The 15,000-nt window shown below is 47.3% G+C and overlaps 1 protein-coding gene across 3 annotated transcripts in view; it reads right to left on the bottom strand.

Moving 5' to 3' along the window:
- LOC307080473 (SRSF protein kinase 2-like) overlaps positions 1 to 15,000 on the bottom strand; it is a 44,080-nt gene that overhangs the window by 12,462 nt on the left and 16,618 nt on the right. For all 3 annotated transcript variants that reach the window (XM_079743177.1, XM_079743178.1, XM_079743179.1), the window contains one exon: positions 837 to 988. In XM_079743177.1, coding sequence (XP_079599303.1) covers positions 837 to 988 — 152 coding nt within the window. The remainder of the gene's footprint in view (positions 1 to 836; positions 989 to 15,000) is intronic.

Here is a 15,000-nt window from a genome sequence, read left to right on the forward strand (position 1 = left end):
TTGTCTGTGCGTGTTTGTATGTGTATATACAGTGTATGTGTACGTGCATGTGTGTGAATGCGTATGTATGTTCATGCGCATGTCGTGTGTGTGTGTGTATATATGTGCCTGTGCATGTGTGTGTGCGTTGATGTGCATGTGCATGCATGACAGTGAGTGTGTGCGTGTGCATATTGCTGCGTGTGTGAGTGTGTGCGTGTGCATATTGCTGCGTGTGTGTGTTTGTGTGAGTGCGTGCGTGTGCATATTGCAGCGTGTATGTGTGCGAGTGCGTGCATGTGCATATTGCTGCGTGTGTGTGTGTGTGTGAGTGCGTGCGTGTGCATATTGCTGCGTGTGTGTGTGTGTGTGTGTGAGTGCGTGTGTGTGCATATTGCTGCGTGTGTGTGTGTGTGTGTGAGTGCGTGCGTGTGCATATTGCTGCGTGTGTGTGTGTGTGTGTGTGAGTGCGTGCGTGTGCATATTGCTGCGTGTGTGTGTGTGAGTGCGTGCGTGTGCATATTGCTGCGTGTGTGTGTGTGTGTGAGTGCGTGCGTGTGCATATTGCTGCGTGTGTGTGTGTGTGAGTGCGTGCGTGTGCATATTGCTGCGTGTGTGTGTGTGTGTGTGAGTGCGTGCGTGTGCATATTGCTGCGTGTGTGTGTGTGAGTGTGAGTGCGTGCGTGTGCATATTGCTGCGTGTGTGTGTGTGTGTGAGTGCGTGCGTGCGTGTGCATATTGCTGCGTGTGTGTGTGTGTGTGTGAGTGCGTGCGTGTGCATATTGCTGCGTGTGTGTGTGTGTGAGTGCGTGCGTGTGCATATTGCTGCGTGTGTGTGTGAGTGCGTGCGTGCTGACCTTTGCAGTAGTCTGCGGGGTCCTCCTGCTCCTCATCGTCGGAGCCCAGGATCTCCTCCTCCGGCTCTGGGGGTCCAGCTGGCTCTGGGGGAGGTGGAGGAGGAGGTGGAGGAGTCGGGGCACTAGCTGGGGCTTTCTGCTGGGTGTCAGGCCTGGGTCGAGAGAGAGAGAGAGACAGAGAGAGACAGAGAGCGAGAGAGAGAGAGAGAGAGCGACAGAGAGAGAGAGAGAGAGAGAGAGAGAGAGAGAGAGAGAGAGAGAGAGAGAGAGAGTGAGAGAGGGAGCAGGAGGGAGGGAGAGAGAGAGAGAGAGAGAGAGAGAGAGAGAGAGAGAGAGAGAGAGCGACAGAGAGAGAAAGAGAGAGCGCGACAGAGAGAGAGAGAGAGAGAGAGAGCGACAGAGAGAGAGAGAGAGAGAGAGAGAGAGAGAGAGGGGTTGTTACAGTTAAAAAACTTGGAGGTAAATTCACCCGTCTAGCCAACACTTATCTCACATATTCGGATGGATGACGGGACCTCGGCAATCCTGAGGCAGCCGCTCAATTGGCTCTTTGTTTTAATATCTGGTGTAAGATTCAAGTGGCTCCAAGTGGCTTCTGAGGTTGGTAGAGTCAAAGTAGAAAAGTATGTGCTATGGGGTTCATATTCTAAGATTAATTGATTGAAAATCGATTTAGTACAAGCAGCGATTCGCTAATTGCATATATGACCCTGAATTGGATGTCAACACATTGTCTGCCAGGTGTTAAGCTTAGAGGAATGTAGATTGGGTCAGTTGTGCTCCTTTTTTCTGTGGAATAATTGATGCGGCCCAGCCTGACCCAGACTCTACCTCCGGCGGCTCCCACGTAAGTTGAGTTTGAGACCCCTGATATATACCAATCAGTCCTTTATTATCAATCCATTCCTATTCATTATTCATTTTCATTCCTATTGTATGACCCTTATTTCATTCATCACATATTACTGCTGTTGCATCTTTACTCTAAGTTTGTGACGTTATTATTGTTGTACTCATCAGTATGCACCACATGATCTTTTCTATACTGTGCTGTCTTTACCGCTGCTAACCCACAGAGACAGCTCCATGTACTTACACTGGCCTATCATAATAGCCAGCAATAAGACAACGCTCATATCGATTTATGGGGCTTCAGTATCATGTCTATACCCCCCTGTGTAGGTGTGCGTTGCAGCCAGAGGCTCACTGTATAGGATTTGCATTTCCATAAGATAATTCATTACACTAATGCAGCGGATAGAGTTTCATATTCTAGTTTGAATGTGCAGAACGGTGCAAATGATTAGATACGATTAAGTGTTATTTTATAAAAACGTATTATTGTGTTACATAATAAGAGATGTAGTTCCCAGTATGCCCAGACTGGAAGTCTTGGCAGTAAAGGGTAGTAATACAAATTAAAAAGTGATTGAAGCATTTTTTATCGGCATAACAATGAGCAGATTCTACAAATAATGGACCACAAACTACATACACAATAATTAGTCTTAGAAAACTAAATGCACAATGCATATGTGAACAATCTTGGGTAAACCTGTGTGTTAAGAGCTAAGCTATGTTGCTAAATGGCTGCGTGCCAATGAGTAGTAAACAGCACATTGATTGTTTTCCTACATTCCTCCGAAACAAGTTGGAGGAAGCACAATTCAAACTTATCGCAAGAATGGGGAGAATGTTCTCTTGCCAGCTAGAGTTAAGTGTTTGTTTATTTCCTGCTAATTCTTTGTTAGTCTTCCTTCCTGCATTTTATCTTCCCGCCCCTGGAAGTAAAACCGGTTAAACCAAGACGGTACCAAGATGGCCGCTAGCTGATTAAGGCTGATACCCTCCGTTGTTTGTTCATTATAGAACAATATTCTCGTCATGACAAAGTTAAAAACAACCGTCATAGTCAACTGTCATTATTTGTCTCCATTTTGTCCTTTCGCTTGTGTGTCCACAGTCGTACACATTCACTCTGGGGTTCTTCCGGAGAAGATTCTCCCAAGGCTCTGACTGAACACTTTGAATCAGATCATAGGCACAGGAAAGCGCCGGCGAGTATGATTAAAGACGGTCTGACGGCCTAAACTGTGAAATAATAATGTGAACCCTGACATAAACAAACACACAGAGGCAGTACTAGTGAGCCGGTGGCCATGGGCAGAGACACACGAAGGAACCTCGAGCTGCGTTGTCATGGCAACAGCAGAACTGGACTGTAGGGGGGGTGGGGGGGGACACACAGTAAATGCAAAAACGCACAATACAGAGGTGCACAACACACACACACACACACACACCATGTGAATTCACGAACATGCCAAATAAACACACACACACAAAGCATACACAGCAGTATATCGCAATAACAAACAACAGATCACAGGCATTGGGTTATTTCCGCCCTATTTCATATCTGATACGTACACATACACACACAAACACACAAACATTCTCACATGGACACACACACATTCTGACACCATGCCTTAGGAGAATGATGTGTCTTTTTACCAAATCAGTCACCTACAGACAATGTCGTACATCATCTCTCTAAGCTCCGAGCTAACCCTGTCACTGGTCACGCAGACACACACACACACAGATCCAGCCGTTTCAACTTCCCAGCCCAAAACCGAGCACGGCCAGTGGAACAAATTGCCTCCACTAAATGACAAGGTGAGGAGAGAGGAAAGGATGGGGGGGGGGGAGAGAAGAGGAGAAAACAAATGAAAAGGGAGAGGGAGAGCAACAGAACCAAGGGGGGGGGGGGGGGGGGTAAGGCAAGGCAGACAGGAACACAACAACGATGGAACAATATATAGGCTAATGAAGCAGTGTAGATGTATAGTTATCCACCACTGCTTTAAACGCCTCCTCACCTGGCAACGTAAACATGATGCGAAGGGGAGACAGATGAGGGCAGGGGCGCACACACACGACTGGTTTGAAAACGATTTCTTTAAGTTTGTCTTTGGGGCAACTGAAAACCTTGGCACAATGGTTTTATGTGTATTGTACTGCTGTCCTGTATTCGCTGCTGGGGCATCCAGATTGACCGTCTGGAATCGATTAAGTACTTTCTTATCTTGTCTTATCTTATCACATTTGGTCATTTTAAGGACGATTTTAAGGTGTCCTTTTTCAAGGACATTTCGCTACACAGCAATCCTTTTCTCACAGTCCCTCAGCAGCAGTTAATATCAGCAGGGTTTTTAGGGAGAATATATTGTCTGTTTGGAGGGTGGGGCTGGGTGCTGTTCATTCATTCAGACGTTCAAGTCTTATGTCCTCACACTGCGTCAAACACTTTTCTCATCACAAATGCATGCGCCGCCTGAGAGTTGAAGACACACTTGACAGGAACGTGGACAATGAGGTGAATGGACGTCTGGGTCAACACGACTCCTGCGCTGTGATGTAAGGGCAGGGCAATGTCGAGACTGGGGTGTTCCCCAGGCCTTCCCAACGGAAAGGCACTGGGTTCTAGACAGACCCCATCTCTGCACTCTACCGAAAGGCCACCATTCGCAAATGCCTCAACACCACCTGCCTAATGAGCACCTTAGTTCTCTGTAAGTTACTTTGGTTGAAAGTAAACGCTTTGGTCCAATGTGTTGTAAATAAGTACTTTTCCACTTGTGAAATCGATCTTAATGAATGAAAAACCTCGGCTCTAACCAAATTATCACAGTCATACCACTGTGGAATGTCATCCCTGTGAGAGTGTGTATGCGTGTGTATGCGTGTGTGTGTGTGTGTGTGTGTGTGTGTGTGTGTGTGTGTGTGTGTGTGTGTGTGTGTGTGTGTGTGTGTGTGTGTGTGTGTGTATCCCTGCTTTGGGCACATCTCTAACTCCAGGACCTATCCACCAACCTATCCCCCAGCCTCTCTGGGAGAGGTTGCTATAGAGAGAGTGTGTCAGAGAGAGAGAGCAGTGCAGTCTAGGCATGTCCACACACATAACTGGATGTGAGACCATAGCAGACACCCTTTGCTGTAATTTTCCTCTTCACCGTGTGCCATACGGTACAGGCCATAGGGCTCCTGTCTGGGCCTGTGTGTCTCCTTAGCACGCAGCAACGAGCAGGAATCCTCAGTGGAAATACACAGGGGGGTCCTACCCAAAAGCCCCTCAGTGCTGTCCATCCAAGACCGAAGAAACAACCACAACAAGGACATTCCCCCTTGTTAATTCATTGGTAAAATAATCAAATAACATGATTGTGCCAGACGCTTTTACATAAATATCAAGGAAGGATTGTCATTATATGTCTTCAATGAGCACTTAAAGCTTAAACATCTCGCCTAAGTGCACAGGTAGAATGTTGACATTGGGGTTTGAACCGAAACCTTCTGCTTTCTGAGTCAGATCCGTAACCGCTAGACTATCCTGCAGGGAGAACACAGCTACATGCCTGGGATCAAGTACAACCTCAGCCCCCTGTTAATCAAAGGCCGGGCTCTCTGTATCCCTTTGAGGAAACTCACATATTAATGGTCAACATACAACACAAATAGGAAACAACACTCGAACATGTGTGTGTGCATTGTGTGTGTTTGTGTTTGTGCGTGTGTGCGTCTTTGTGTGTTTGTGTTTGTATGAGAATGTGTCTGTGTGTGTGTGTGTTTGTCTGTGTGTGTGTTTGTGTGTGTGTGTGTGTGTACTGACTAAGTGAAGGCACTCCAGTTTAAAACCTTTTTAAAAAGGATTCATTGAACTCTGACCCTTTATCAACGCGTACACGAAAGTGTGTGTGGGGGGGGAGTGACAGACACTGTTTCTGTTTTTGCGTGTCTCTGTTTCTGTGTATATTTATGAATTTTATATTTATTCAAAATGGGGTATTAATTTTTATTTAAAAAAATCCAAAAGCAATGATTTTTAATCAAGGAAAATCAATTGTTGAATATCATATGAAAGTAATTTTGAATTATTAATTTTTATCTTTATGGCTCTTATCGCTATGCTTCTGTTTCCCAGTGGGTTGTAGCCTGTGGATGTTTACCTCCATAGCATCGGGGACGCTACACCCATGATGCGGCCCGCCTGTCACTTACGGTGTACATCACAGGCCATCGCGAGCACATCACCGCCCAGCCAGACGCAATCAACCACAGTTGACCGCTCCGGAGTTCAAACCTGATGAGTCACCGATAAACAGGCCCTGCCGTCACCTAGGCAACAGCAATCACTTAGCAACAGGAGCATAATCACGATCGACGCGGTCGTGGCCGCGTCCAGGGTTGCGATGTCTGAGAGGCACAGAGGTGCTTTGGCGCATGTCTCACGTTTATCGTCTTCATCGATTCATTCTTTCCGTCTTTCCTTGCATCTCCCTCCCTCTCCTTCTCTCTCTCTCTCTCTCTCTCTCTCACTCTCTCTCCATCTCTTCTCTCATTCTCACTCTCTCTCTTTTTCTCCCTCTCTCCCTCACTCTCTCTCTCCCTCTCTCTCTCACTCTCTCCCTCTCGCCTTGTGACAGCTGACTCATTCTCCCCTCCACTGGATCTGTCTGTGTGGGGGGAACCGAGATCTCGCCGCTATTTTCAGGCTACAGCCTGACGTCACTGGCTGCTCCCCCCCCCCCCCTCATCTCCCAGCGGATACAGACCCCCCCCCCCCCCCCCCCACCAACACCACCACCACCATCTCCAGCCCACACGCTCCTTACATGAGCCTATGGTGGTTCAATGCTAACGTTTCACCAGGAAGACCCAAGCTAGAGGCTTGCTATACCGCAGCAGCCTATACAATACACGGCCATTTTAGCTCCATGGGCATCCGGTGGAACTATAAAGCTGGTTCGACATGCAGAGGCGGGGGGGGTCGAGAGCCGCACCGCGGTGAATACTAAAGTGTGCACGGGAGCATATGATGCACTCAACAAAAGCGATCGCTGTAATGGAAGTGTCCTTGGGAAAGACCACCGTACAGCTACTCTCTCTTTATTCTCTGTCTCTGTCTCTCTCTCTCTCTCTCTCTCTCTCTCTCTCTCTCTCTCTCTCTCTCTCTCTCACTCCCTCCCTCTCCTATGTTTTGTATAAGACACACTGAATGCCTTAGCATTAAAAAATGTTACCCCATGGACACAACACACAAACATAACACACACACACACAACACATAAACACACTAGCAGCACACACAAGTGAAAAGAAGCAGAATGGAATGTCCCAGCATGCATCCATCATACACCACCGCGTTAAGAGTTGCGTTAGTCACAGTTATAGCGAATGACGTTCTATAAGTAGCGCCTCCATAGCTACACGCACACATACACACACACACACACACACACACACACACACACACACACACACACACACACTAACTGACGTAAATACATTGAACTGGGGGGGGCCCGGCGTCGTAGGGTCGTAGGGTCGTAGGGTCGTGAGTCGTGGGCAGAGCCGAGATGATCTATAGGTCCAGGATTCGCTCCTGGAACTCCCTCCCCCCGTGGAACCCCTCCAGCCCACCGGACACGCGCTCGATCGATCGCAATCTCCAGCACAGACATACACAGTGCATTGTGCTGTGTGCACACACTCTCACGCACACTTACACACACAACACACACACACACACACACACACACACATCAAGATCGCACAGGGGCATTTGAGCCTTTTATGTGATAATGCAGTACACGTCATAAACAACAACACAGCATAGCGATGAGCTTCGACTGCCTGTGTCGCACTTACACACAGACACGCGGTCATGTTCAGAGACATTCTGAGAATCTGCAGCATCTGTAGAACACGAGCCAGCCACCGGTCGTAGCAGGGAATGGAGGAGACCACATTCAACATCCAGGAAGTAAGAAGGCTGGCATTGTGTCATAGATGTGCACAACATGCATACATACATACATACATACATACATACATACATACATACATACATACATACATACATACATATATACATACATATCTACATACAGTATTGAGTACAGTATATGCAATATACATACAGTGTATACATTCACACACACACCCTCCCACACACAATCTGTCTTGTGGATAAAGGATTAGAGTTCGATGGATCCCTTTTAAAAAGGTTTTAGGACCGGAGTGCCTTCACTTAGTTGGGAGAGCATTTGAATGATGAGGAACCCAACCCCTCCCACACACAGACACACACAGGCACACACACACACGAGCATAAACACAAACAGCCTTGAGGTTATTCAAATGAGTTTTTTGCCACATGAGTGTTATGCTCTACAGGTTCCCAGGCCTCAACTACAGCAGTGTGGGCTGATCATACTCATCATACTCGCTGATCATCTCATAAAATAAGGGTCTCACAAAGTGTGTATATTTTGCACGTTTGAGAGTGTATCTGTTGTGTGTTTGTGTGTGTGTATTTGTGTTAGTGGCATGTCTGTGTGGGTGTGTGTGTGAATGTGTGTTCGCAAGTGTGTGTGTACGCCCTTGCAGTGTTTATGGGTTTTCACACGTGTGTGGGTGCATATCCGACGTGATAAGCCATACAAAAAACAATCCTGCGCCCTACACCCCAGCTGCTCAGGCCCCTCTCCCAGCATGCGGACAGGAGGACAGCGTACCACTCGACGCGCGCACTCACACAGGGCCAAAGTGGGAGTGATTATCATCTGCGCTTCATTGTATGGCGTGCACTTAATAGTGGCCACAGTCGCCCTATTATGTCCTCATTCATTCCTGTGTCCGCGTTTATGGCTGTGACGTAGGCCTGTCACAAAGCCAGTCATTGTGCTGCTGCTGGTCCAATCCCTGGTAACAGAACACTGGTGTCTCTCCAGAGGGAAAACACATCCGACACAGCTAAGACACGCGCTCGCTCGTACTGATGCTACATATGCTAAAGGCATGCTAGCACACACACATGTCCTAATGTGCATACACGTATGGAAAAGGGGACCGGATACATGCACGGCATTTTATTGACACACACACAGACAGACACACACAGACACACACACGTCTCTCTCCCATCCACAACCCCCGTCCCCCCTTCCGCACATGCTAAGTGGTAGCCAGAGGAGTAGTGGTGTAATCCTGGCCATCCCGGCAGACCTGTAGTTCACAATTTGCTGCAGAGAAATAGCAGGGAGCTTCTTTTCCATTCCAGCATTGAGATGGACGGAGCTGGTTCTTCACTGTATTAGTAATTACAGCTCATGTTGTGTAACCACCCAGCAACTGGAAGCATCACAAAGGAGGTCATCATAGGCAACGTGAGCTCAACCCCAATCCAATATTTACTTGTTCCACCACAGGCCAGTGGGAACGCAACAAACGAACTTAGAGACAAGTCATAGGAAACAACACAAAGTTTAGTTGGTTCCAGCGATGACAATTCCATCCTCTTAAAACAGCAAAAAGTCCCAATCCTCTAACAGCGAGGTGTGAATCATGTAATTGCTGGTTCCAGACGGCTAATTACGAGCGATGCTCCCGCAGACTGCTTCGCGCGTCCCACAGGGCTTTGCCTGTTGACAGCTTCTCAGGGGCCCAGCTCCCTAGCTTAGTGCGCTAACAGGAAGCCCCGCCGAAAAGTAGCATGGCGTTATGAGCTTTCAGATACAGCCTCGAAATACATCCTATTAATCACCGACAATCCGAGTGGATGCAGCCACTAATAAGATATCTATTTATAACCCGAGCCTCGGAAAATAAATCCCCGCGGAATATGGACCTGCCAATCAAGCGCCGGTGTTATATCGGGGCAAATGTCGGGGTAATTCGTCCACCGTTTTGACCGGCTGTCATCCATCTTGTCTACACCGGGTTCCTCCGTTGCCCATGAAAAGAGCGACATCTCCCCAATGGTACATATCTGTCTCACATTGTTACGATCAGTCTGACATCCGTGTAGCAGTCAGGATGAAGCACAAGACACAAGGTCTCTCCTGAGTAGATCTTTCTTCTTGTGAACTAAACACACCGTTTACGTCAATGTTGGCGAGACTCTGCATTAAAAACCAAAGAATTAATGAATACTTATTTTGGTCGTACATGCTGATGAACAAAACGTAACAATTGTTACGTGTGTGGATATGCAACTGACAAGACATCATCATAAATGTTTACAAAACTCATCATGACTATGGTTGGAATATGCTGAAGCTCAAGGATTATTTTTGCCCAGCCCATACAATAATCCAGAATATCAGCAGTACGAAAGTACCAAGAATAATCCATAAACAATGATCTACCCGAGCTGCAATCATCTGCTCAATGAATTGCAATTGGCAAGCAAGGCAATTAAGTATTTAAAATGATCACCACAGTTTTGATTAAGTGTCCAACTCCACTCCTCATTAAAGCTGTGTTCCACTTTTGTCTTATCTCCTTCTAGAAGGAGGTGAGAAGATGTGACACTGCAGCACAGGTCTGGTTGAAAGCTTTTTGAGAAAACGGTTGAGCGTTCCAGTGTTACTTAATACATATGCAAATGTCCTCTGACAAACAGGCCGACACGAAGCTGTGCCACGGGTGGGAAGATAGACTCGAGTCTGACACATTTGTAACGGAACTAGAAAACAAAGAGCAAAAACGTGGGCCAACGAGCGAGCTGAAAGTCGACATTATTCCTCCTGAGGGCCGATGGCAGCCATGCCAGGTCTGTGCTTTGTAATGACGGGATTTTTCTATCTGAACACTGCCCTGTGCCCATGGTTAGGAACTTCCATTAACAAAGCATAACTTCAGCTGTTGAGGGGACCTACCTTGTCTACAGCCATGCTGGTTCATCCCCGGCTCTGAACGGCTCTGGCATGCATCTGTATCTTACTTCTTCTTTCTCAATACCCTACATGTTCCAAGGCATTTTTTCCTAATGTATTTTCCTCAAGTCTAACCCTTCCTGATTGAATAATAGATCCTGAGTTTTATTGCCCAAAGGACCACACAGGGTCACCATGTGCTGAATGCAATATCAATCCGCAAACTTACATCCATCCGACTATTCCAAACCGCGAAAGAGCATAGGATAGGCTACACGGATTATCAAAACAATATCAAACAACTACTCCGAATTACTGATAAGAGGATCGGCCCTCATACAATGCCAACAACCCCACCGTTCCCCACACCCCGACCCCCAGCCGTCCCTCTCTCTACCTGCTCAGGTGGGCCCTGTGACGGAGACGGAGCACGCTGAGGGCCAGACCCAACCTCTTCCCCCGGACCCGAGGGGAGCCTCTCTCCTCCATAGCGCAGCAGGGGCCAGTGGGGTGGGCTGATGAGGTGGTACGGCCGAGGGGCCGCGGGCTGGTCTACGGCCGAGTGGTGCGGACCACACCAGAGACAGGGAGAGGAGGAGAGGAGGGGGGAACCAGCGCTAGCATACCAGTGGTGGTCACGTGGGGCCCCCCGACACGCAGCTGTGAAGGCCCCTGCTAGACACCCATTGGTGGGGTGTGACATGCGTAACCATGGGCCCCGAGCTCAGAGCCGGGGATACACACAGAACCGCTGAAACGCCCGTCCACAAATACACACACACACACATTTAATATCTCACACACACAAATTAGAAAAGACAGGCCGTATGAAGTGCTTCACACCTGTCTGATACCTATCTTGGTGATCAGAAGACGAACACTATGGCGCTGGCGTTGACGTTGCCACCTGCTTGAATAAACAAAGCCCTCTAACCCGTTCCCATGTCAACAATCTAACGGTCAACAATCATAAGCTCATGCAGAAGTTCGATTGACAGGCATATGCAGGAGGGTTGATTAGCTCCGCCCACTCGGCGATGGGAATGCCTTTCTATGTGTGCATGATATTACTACAGCAGCTTTCCAGACAGGGAATTCAAAAAAGGAAGAAAAACGATATTAACCACCTGGTGAGAGCATGCAGCTAGGCCAACTGGGAGTGAAGAGCACGACCTATAACCAGATCGATAAACATTACACACCCAAAGACACACACACACACACGCACACACACACACACACACACACTCTCCCAGGCGTGAGGTGAACCAGATTCACAGAATACACTGGACATGCTTCACCTTTTATGACACCCTTTTTCTTTCTTTCCCTTCATTTAATCCGAGCTCCCCCTGAGGTATCTGTCACTTTTTTTTCTCTCTCTCCCTCTCTTTCTCTCTCTTTTTCGCTCTCTCCCTCTCTTGCTGTCTCTCTCTTGCTCTCTCTCTCTATTTCTCACTCTCTCTCTCTCCCTCATTGCACATTCTGTTCCTTTCCTGTCTGAATGTTTTTTCAACATTTCCTTTTCCTTCACTGTCAACCCTTTCCCTCTTTCCCACTCCAATCTCTCCCTCCTATAGTCGCCCTTCAGTAGCACATAAAACAGCAGCAGACTGAAACATAAGAAAAAGAACACTAATATGCATATTTACCTCTGGAACATTCTGTTGTTTATAGCATCCATGTCCGCACTATTCTCATCCTAATAACGGACGTTCACAAGCTCCCAGTAGAGCTAGCTGCATGTTAGCATGGCTCACAGTGGCTAATGGTTCTTATTGATTTCCATCTGGGCTAAAAGCTAAAACAGCTAAAACAGCTAAAATATTAACATTAATGTGAGGAATAAGAAAGCAATAGTGGATATTTTGTGGGAAGTTCATAGAAAAATATTGACCCAACAAAAACATTGACCACATTTACAATGAGAATAATTAAACAGTAGGCCTGATGTTTCGATCTTCTTCACTTATTTCTATTTCAGAAACATGCCAGGCAGAGTTGTTGAACCACTAATCCTTGATGCTTGGCAATGCTCACAATGACATTGAGAGGCTGCAAATGTACTTGCTTGTTTTACAACGTACAATTATACCAAAATCCCCCCCCCCCAAAAAAAAAAAGACTTTTTCCCCCAATTTCACCCCGAGCTCTTGGGCAGTCCAGTATGCTCGGTCTACCAGTGTCTCCGTTGCAGTCTAGAATAAGAAACATTACTGCATCACTGACCACAGCAAGGCAGCTCCCCACTGCAGCCTGTAGTGGGACGTTTAGCTGATGTTACAGCCACGCCGTTCCTACGTCTGAACCTTCAAAACAACCATGAAACATTGAAAACAATGTCAACCGTTGAGAGCTTTCAACGGTCAGTCAAGGATCCGAAAGAGGCAATATCGGGGGAGCCGCGATTCAGACGGACACAGATTAGTCCGAGGGACTATCGGAGCGAGGGCTCCCAGTGAGTTTGTAAGTGTGGCCGTGTCAACGATCGATACTAACCCGCTTTACAAGTAGGGACGAGAGACGCATAAACCAATCAGCTAAAGGCCACTGCGTGAGACTAGCGTTAAACTAGGACACTAGACACCTCTCGCATTGAAACCAAGCACTGCCACCACGCCAAGAGAAAACACAACATTAATGAGGAACAAATGAGTCACGAAAATAAGAGCATGGAGAGGAGAGAAAAACACTCAGGGCCGAAAATAGAGGGAATGAATAGAGAGTGAGAGGGACAGATTGAGAGAGTGACAGGGATGGATTGAGAGAGAGAGAGTGAATGAGAGGGAATGACGAAGAAGCAGCAAGACAAATTGGTCACTGCACAGCACAGGAAATGCTGGAATGCTTAACATGTAAACATACTGAGTCAACTGGGACAATGACAGCTAACAGACACACAGACACACAGACACACACACACACACACACACACACACACACACCAAAAAAACAATATGGATTTTCTATCTTTACCACAACACACAATCTCTCTTCCCCGGAACCAGGTTAACTAGTCCATGTTATTGGACTAGTTGGAAAACTCAAACATCCAATTCCCTTTTCTGCTGTAGGATACACAATCATTCATAAGGAGGTATCTACAAACATTAAGATCAATTTAATTATTCCCCCTCACTACAGAATATGCACCATAACCAATTTTGTATGGATCCTACATCCATTACCATGCCACCATCGACCTTTGACCCCACTCTAGTCCCTGAGTGAAAACTGACCCTGCTGAGTCACCACCTGCAGATCTGGTAACTGGGACTGGATCACATGACCACCAGCCTCCTGGGCGTTTCTATGGCAATTGCCCTAACAGAGATCACACATCACACCTCTTGGGGTATCTGGTTCAGTGGGATGGTCATTTGAGTCTCGAATGCTACCGCTGATTAACCTCAAGAATATTAACTTCAAGAAACTCTCTCTCCCCCTCTCTCTCCCCCTCTCTCTACCCCCCTCTCTCTCTCTCGCTCTCTCTCTCTCTCCTATCTATTGCAGGAAGATACTACCTAAAAAAGAGACACATTTTTGGAACATTTCTAGTACATACACACACACACAGACACACGTATGCACCCATATCGTTTAGGCTTGCCAAAAAAAAGCAGTGAAGACAGATGGATGAATGAATGAGATCGATATGGAGAGAGAGTGGGAGAGAGAGGGAGAGAATGCAAGAGAGGGAGAGAGAAGTGGGGGGGGGAGAGAGAGGGAGAGAGGGAGAGAGCCAGAAAGTGGGAGAGAAGGAGAGAGAGGGAGGGAGAGGGAGGGAGAGAGAGAGAGAGAGAGAGAGAGAGAGAGGAAGGGAGAGAGAGAGATAACGGGAGAGAATGAGAGAGAGGGAGAGAATGAGGGAGACGAAGAGACAGGCCTCCATCCATCCCTCTCCGGGTGGATGACGGAGTGATGCGGGTGCAGACAGGGCCAGGCACACAGAGAGGGAGACGCAGAGGGTAGGTTGGCCGGTCAGGCTGTCTGGTTAGCCTGGCTTGACCCCCGCACCCCGCTCCATTAGTTACTGTCATGTTGTAGGACTGTGGCTGCGCCCGGGGCACCCACTCGCTCTGTGGGGGTGGGGACAGGGCAGTCTAGTGGTGAGGGTGTTCCAGAAGGTTCTGGGTTCAATCCCTACCCATGACCATTTGCCTAACAATAGGGATCATTGCATGGTCACTTTCCTGTGCTGGACAGTGATCAATTTGTCTTGCTGCCTTCTTCGTCATTCACTCGCTTTCTCTCTCACTCTCGTTCGTTGAGCAAGAGGCCTAAAGACTTGTATCTGAATTCAGATCAGATACATACATACTCTTATTGTGTACTTGTTTCTACCTACGACATAGATAACGTATTACTTGTCTTAAGACTTGAATTTCTTAGTACAACCCTGTATTTGACTGTGCATTTGATGAATAAAGATCTTGAAT

Source organism: Pollachius pollachius, assembly GCF_949987615.1.
Source record: "Pollachius pollachius genome assembly, chromosome: 9".
Lineage (NCBI taxonomy): Eukaryota > Metazoa > Chordata > Actinopteri > Gadiformes > Gadidae > Pollachius > Pollachius pollachius.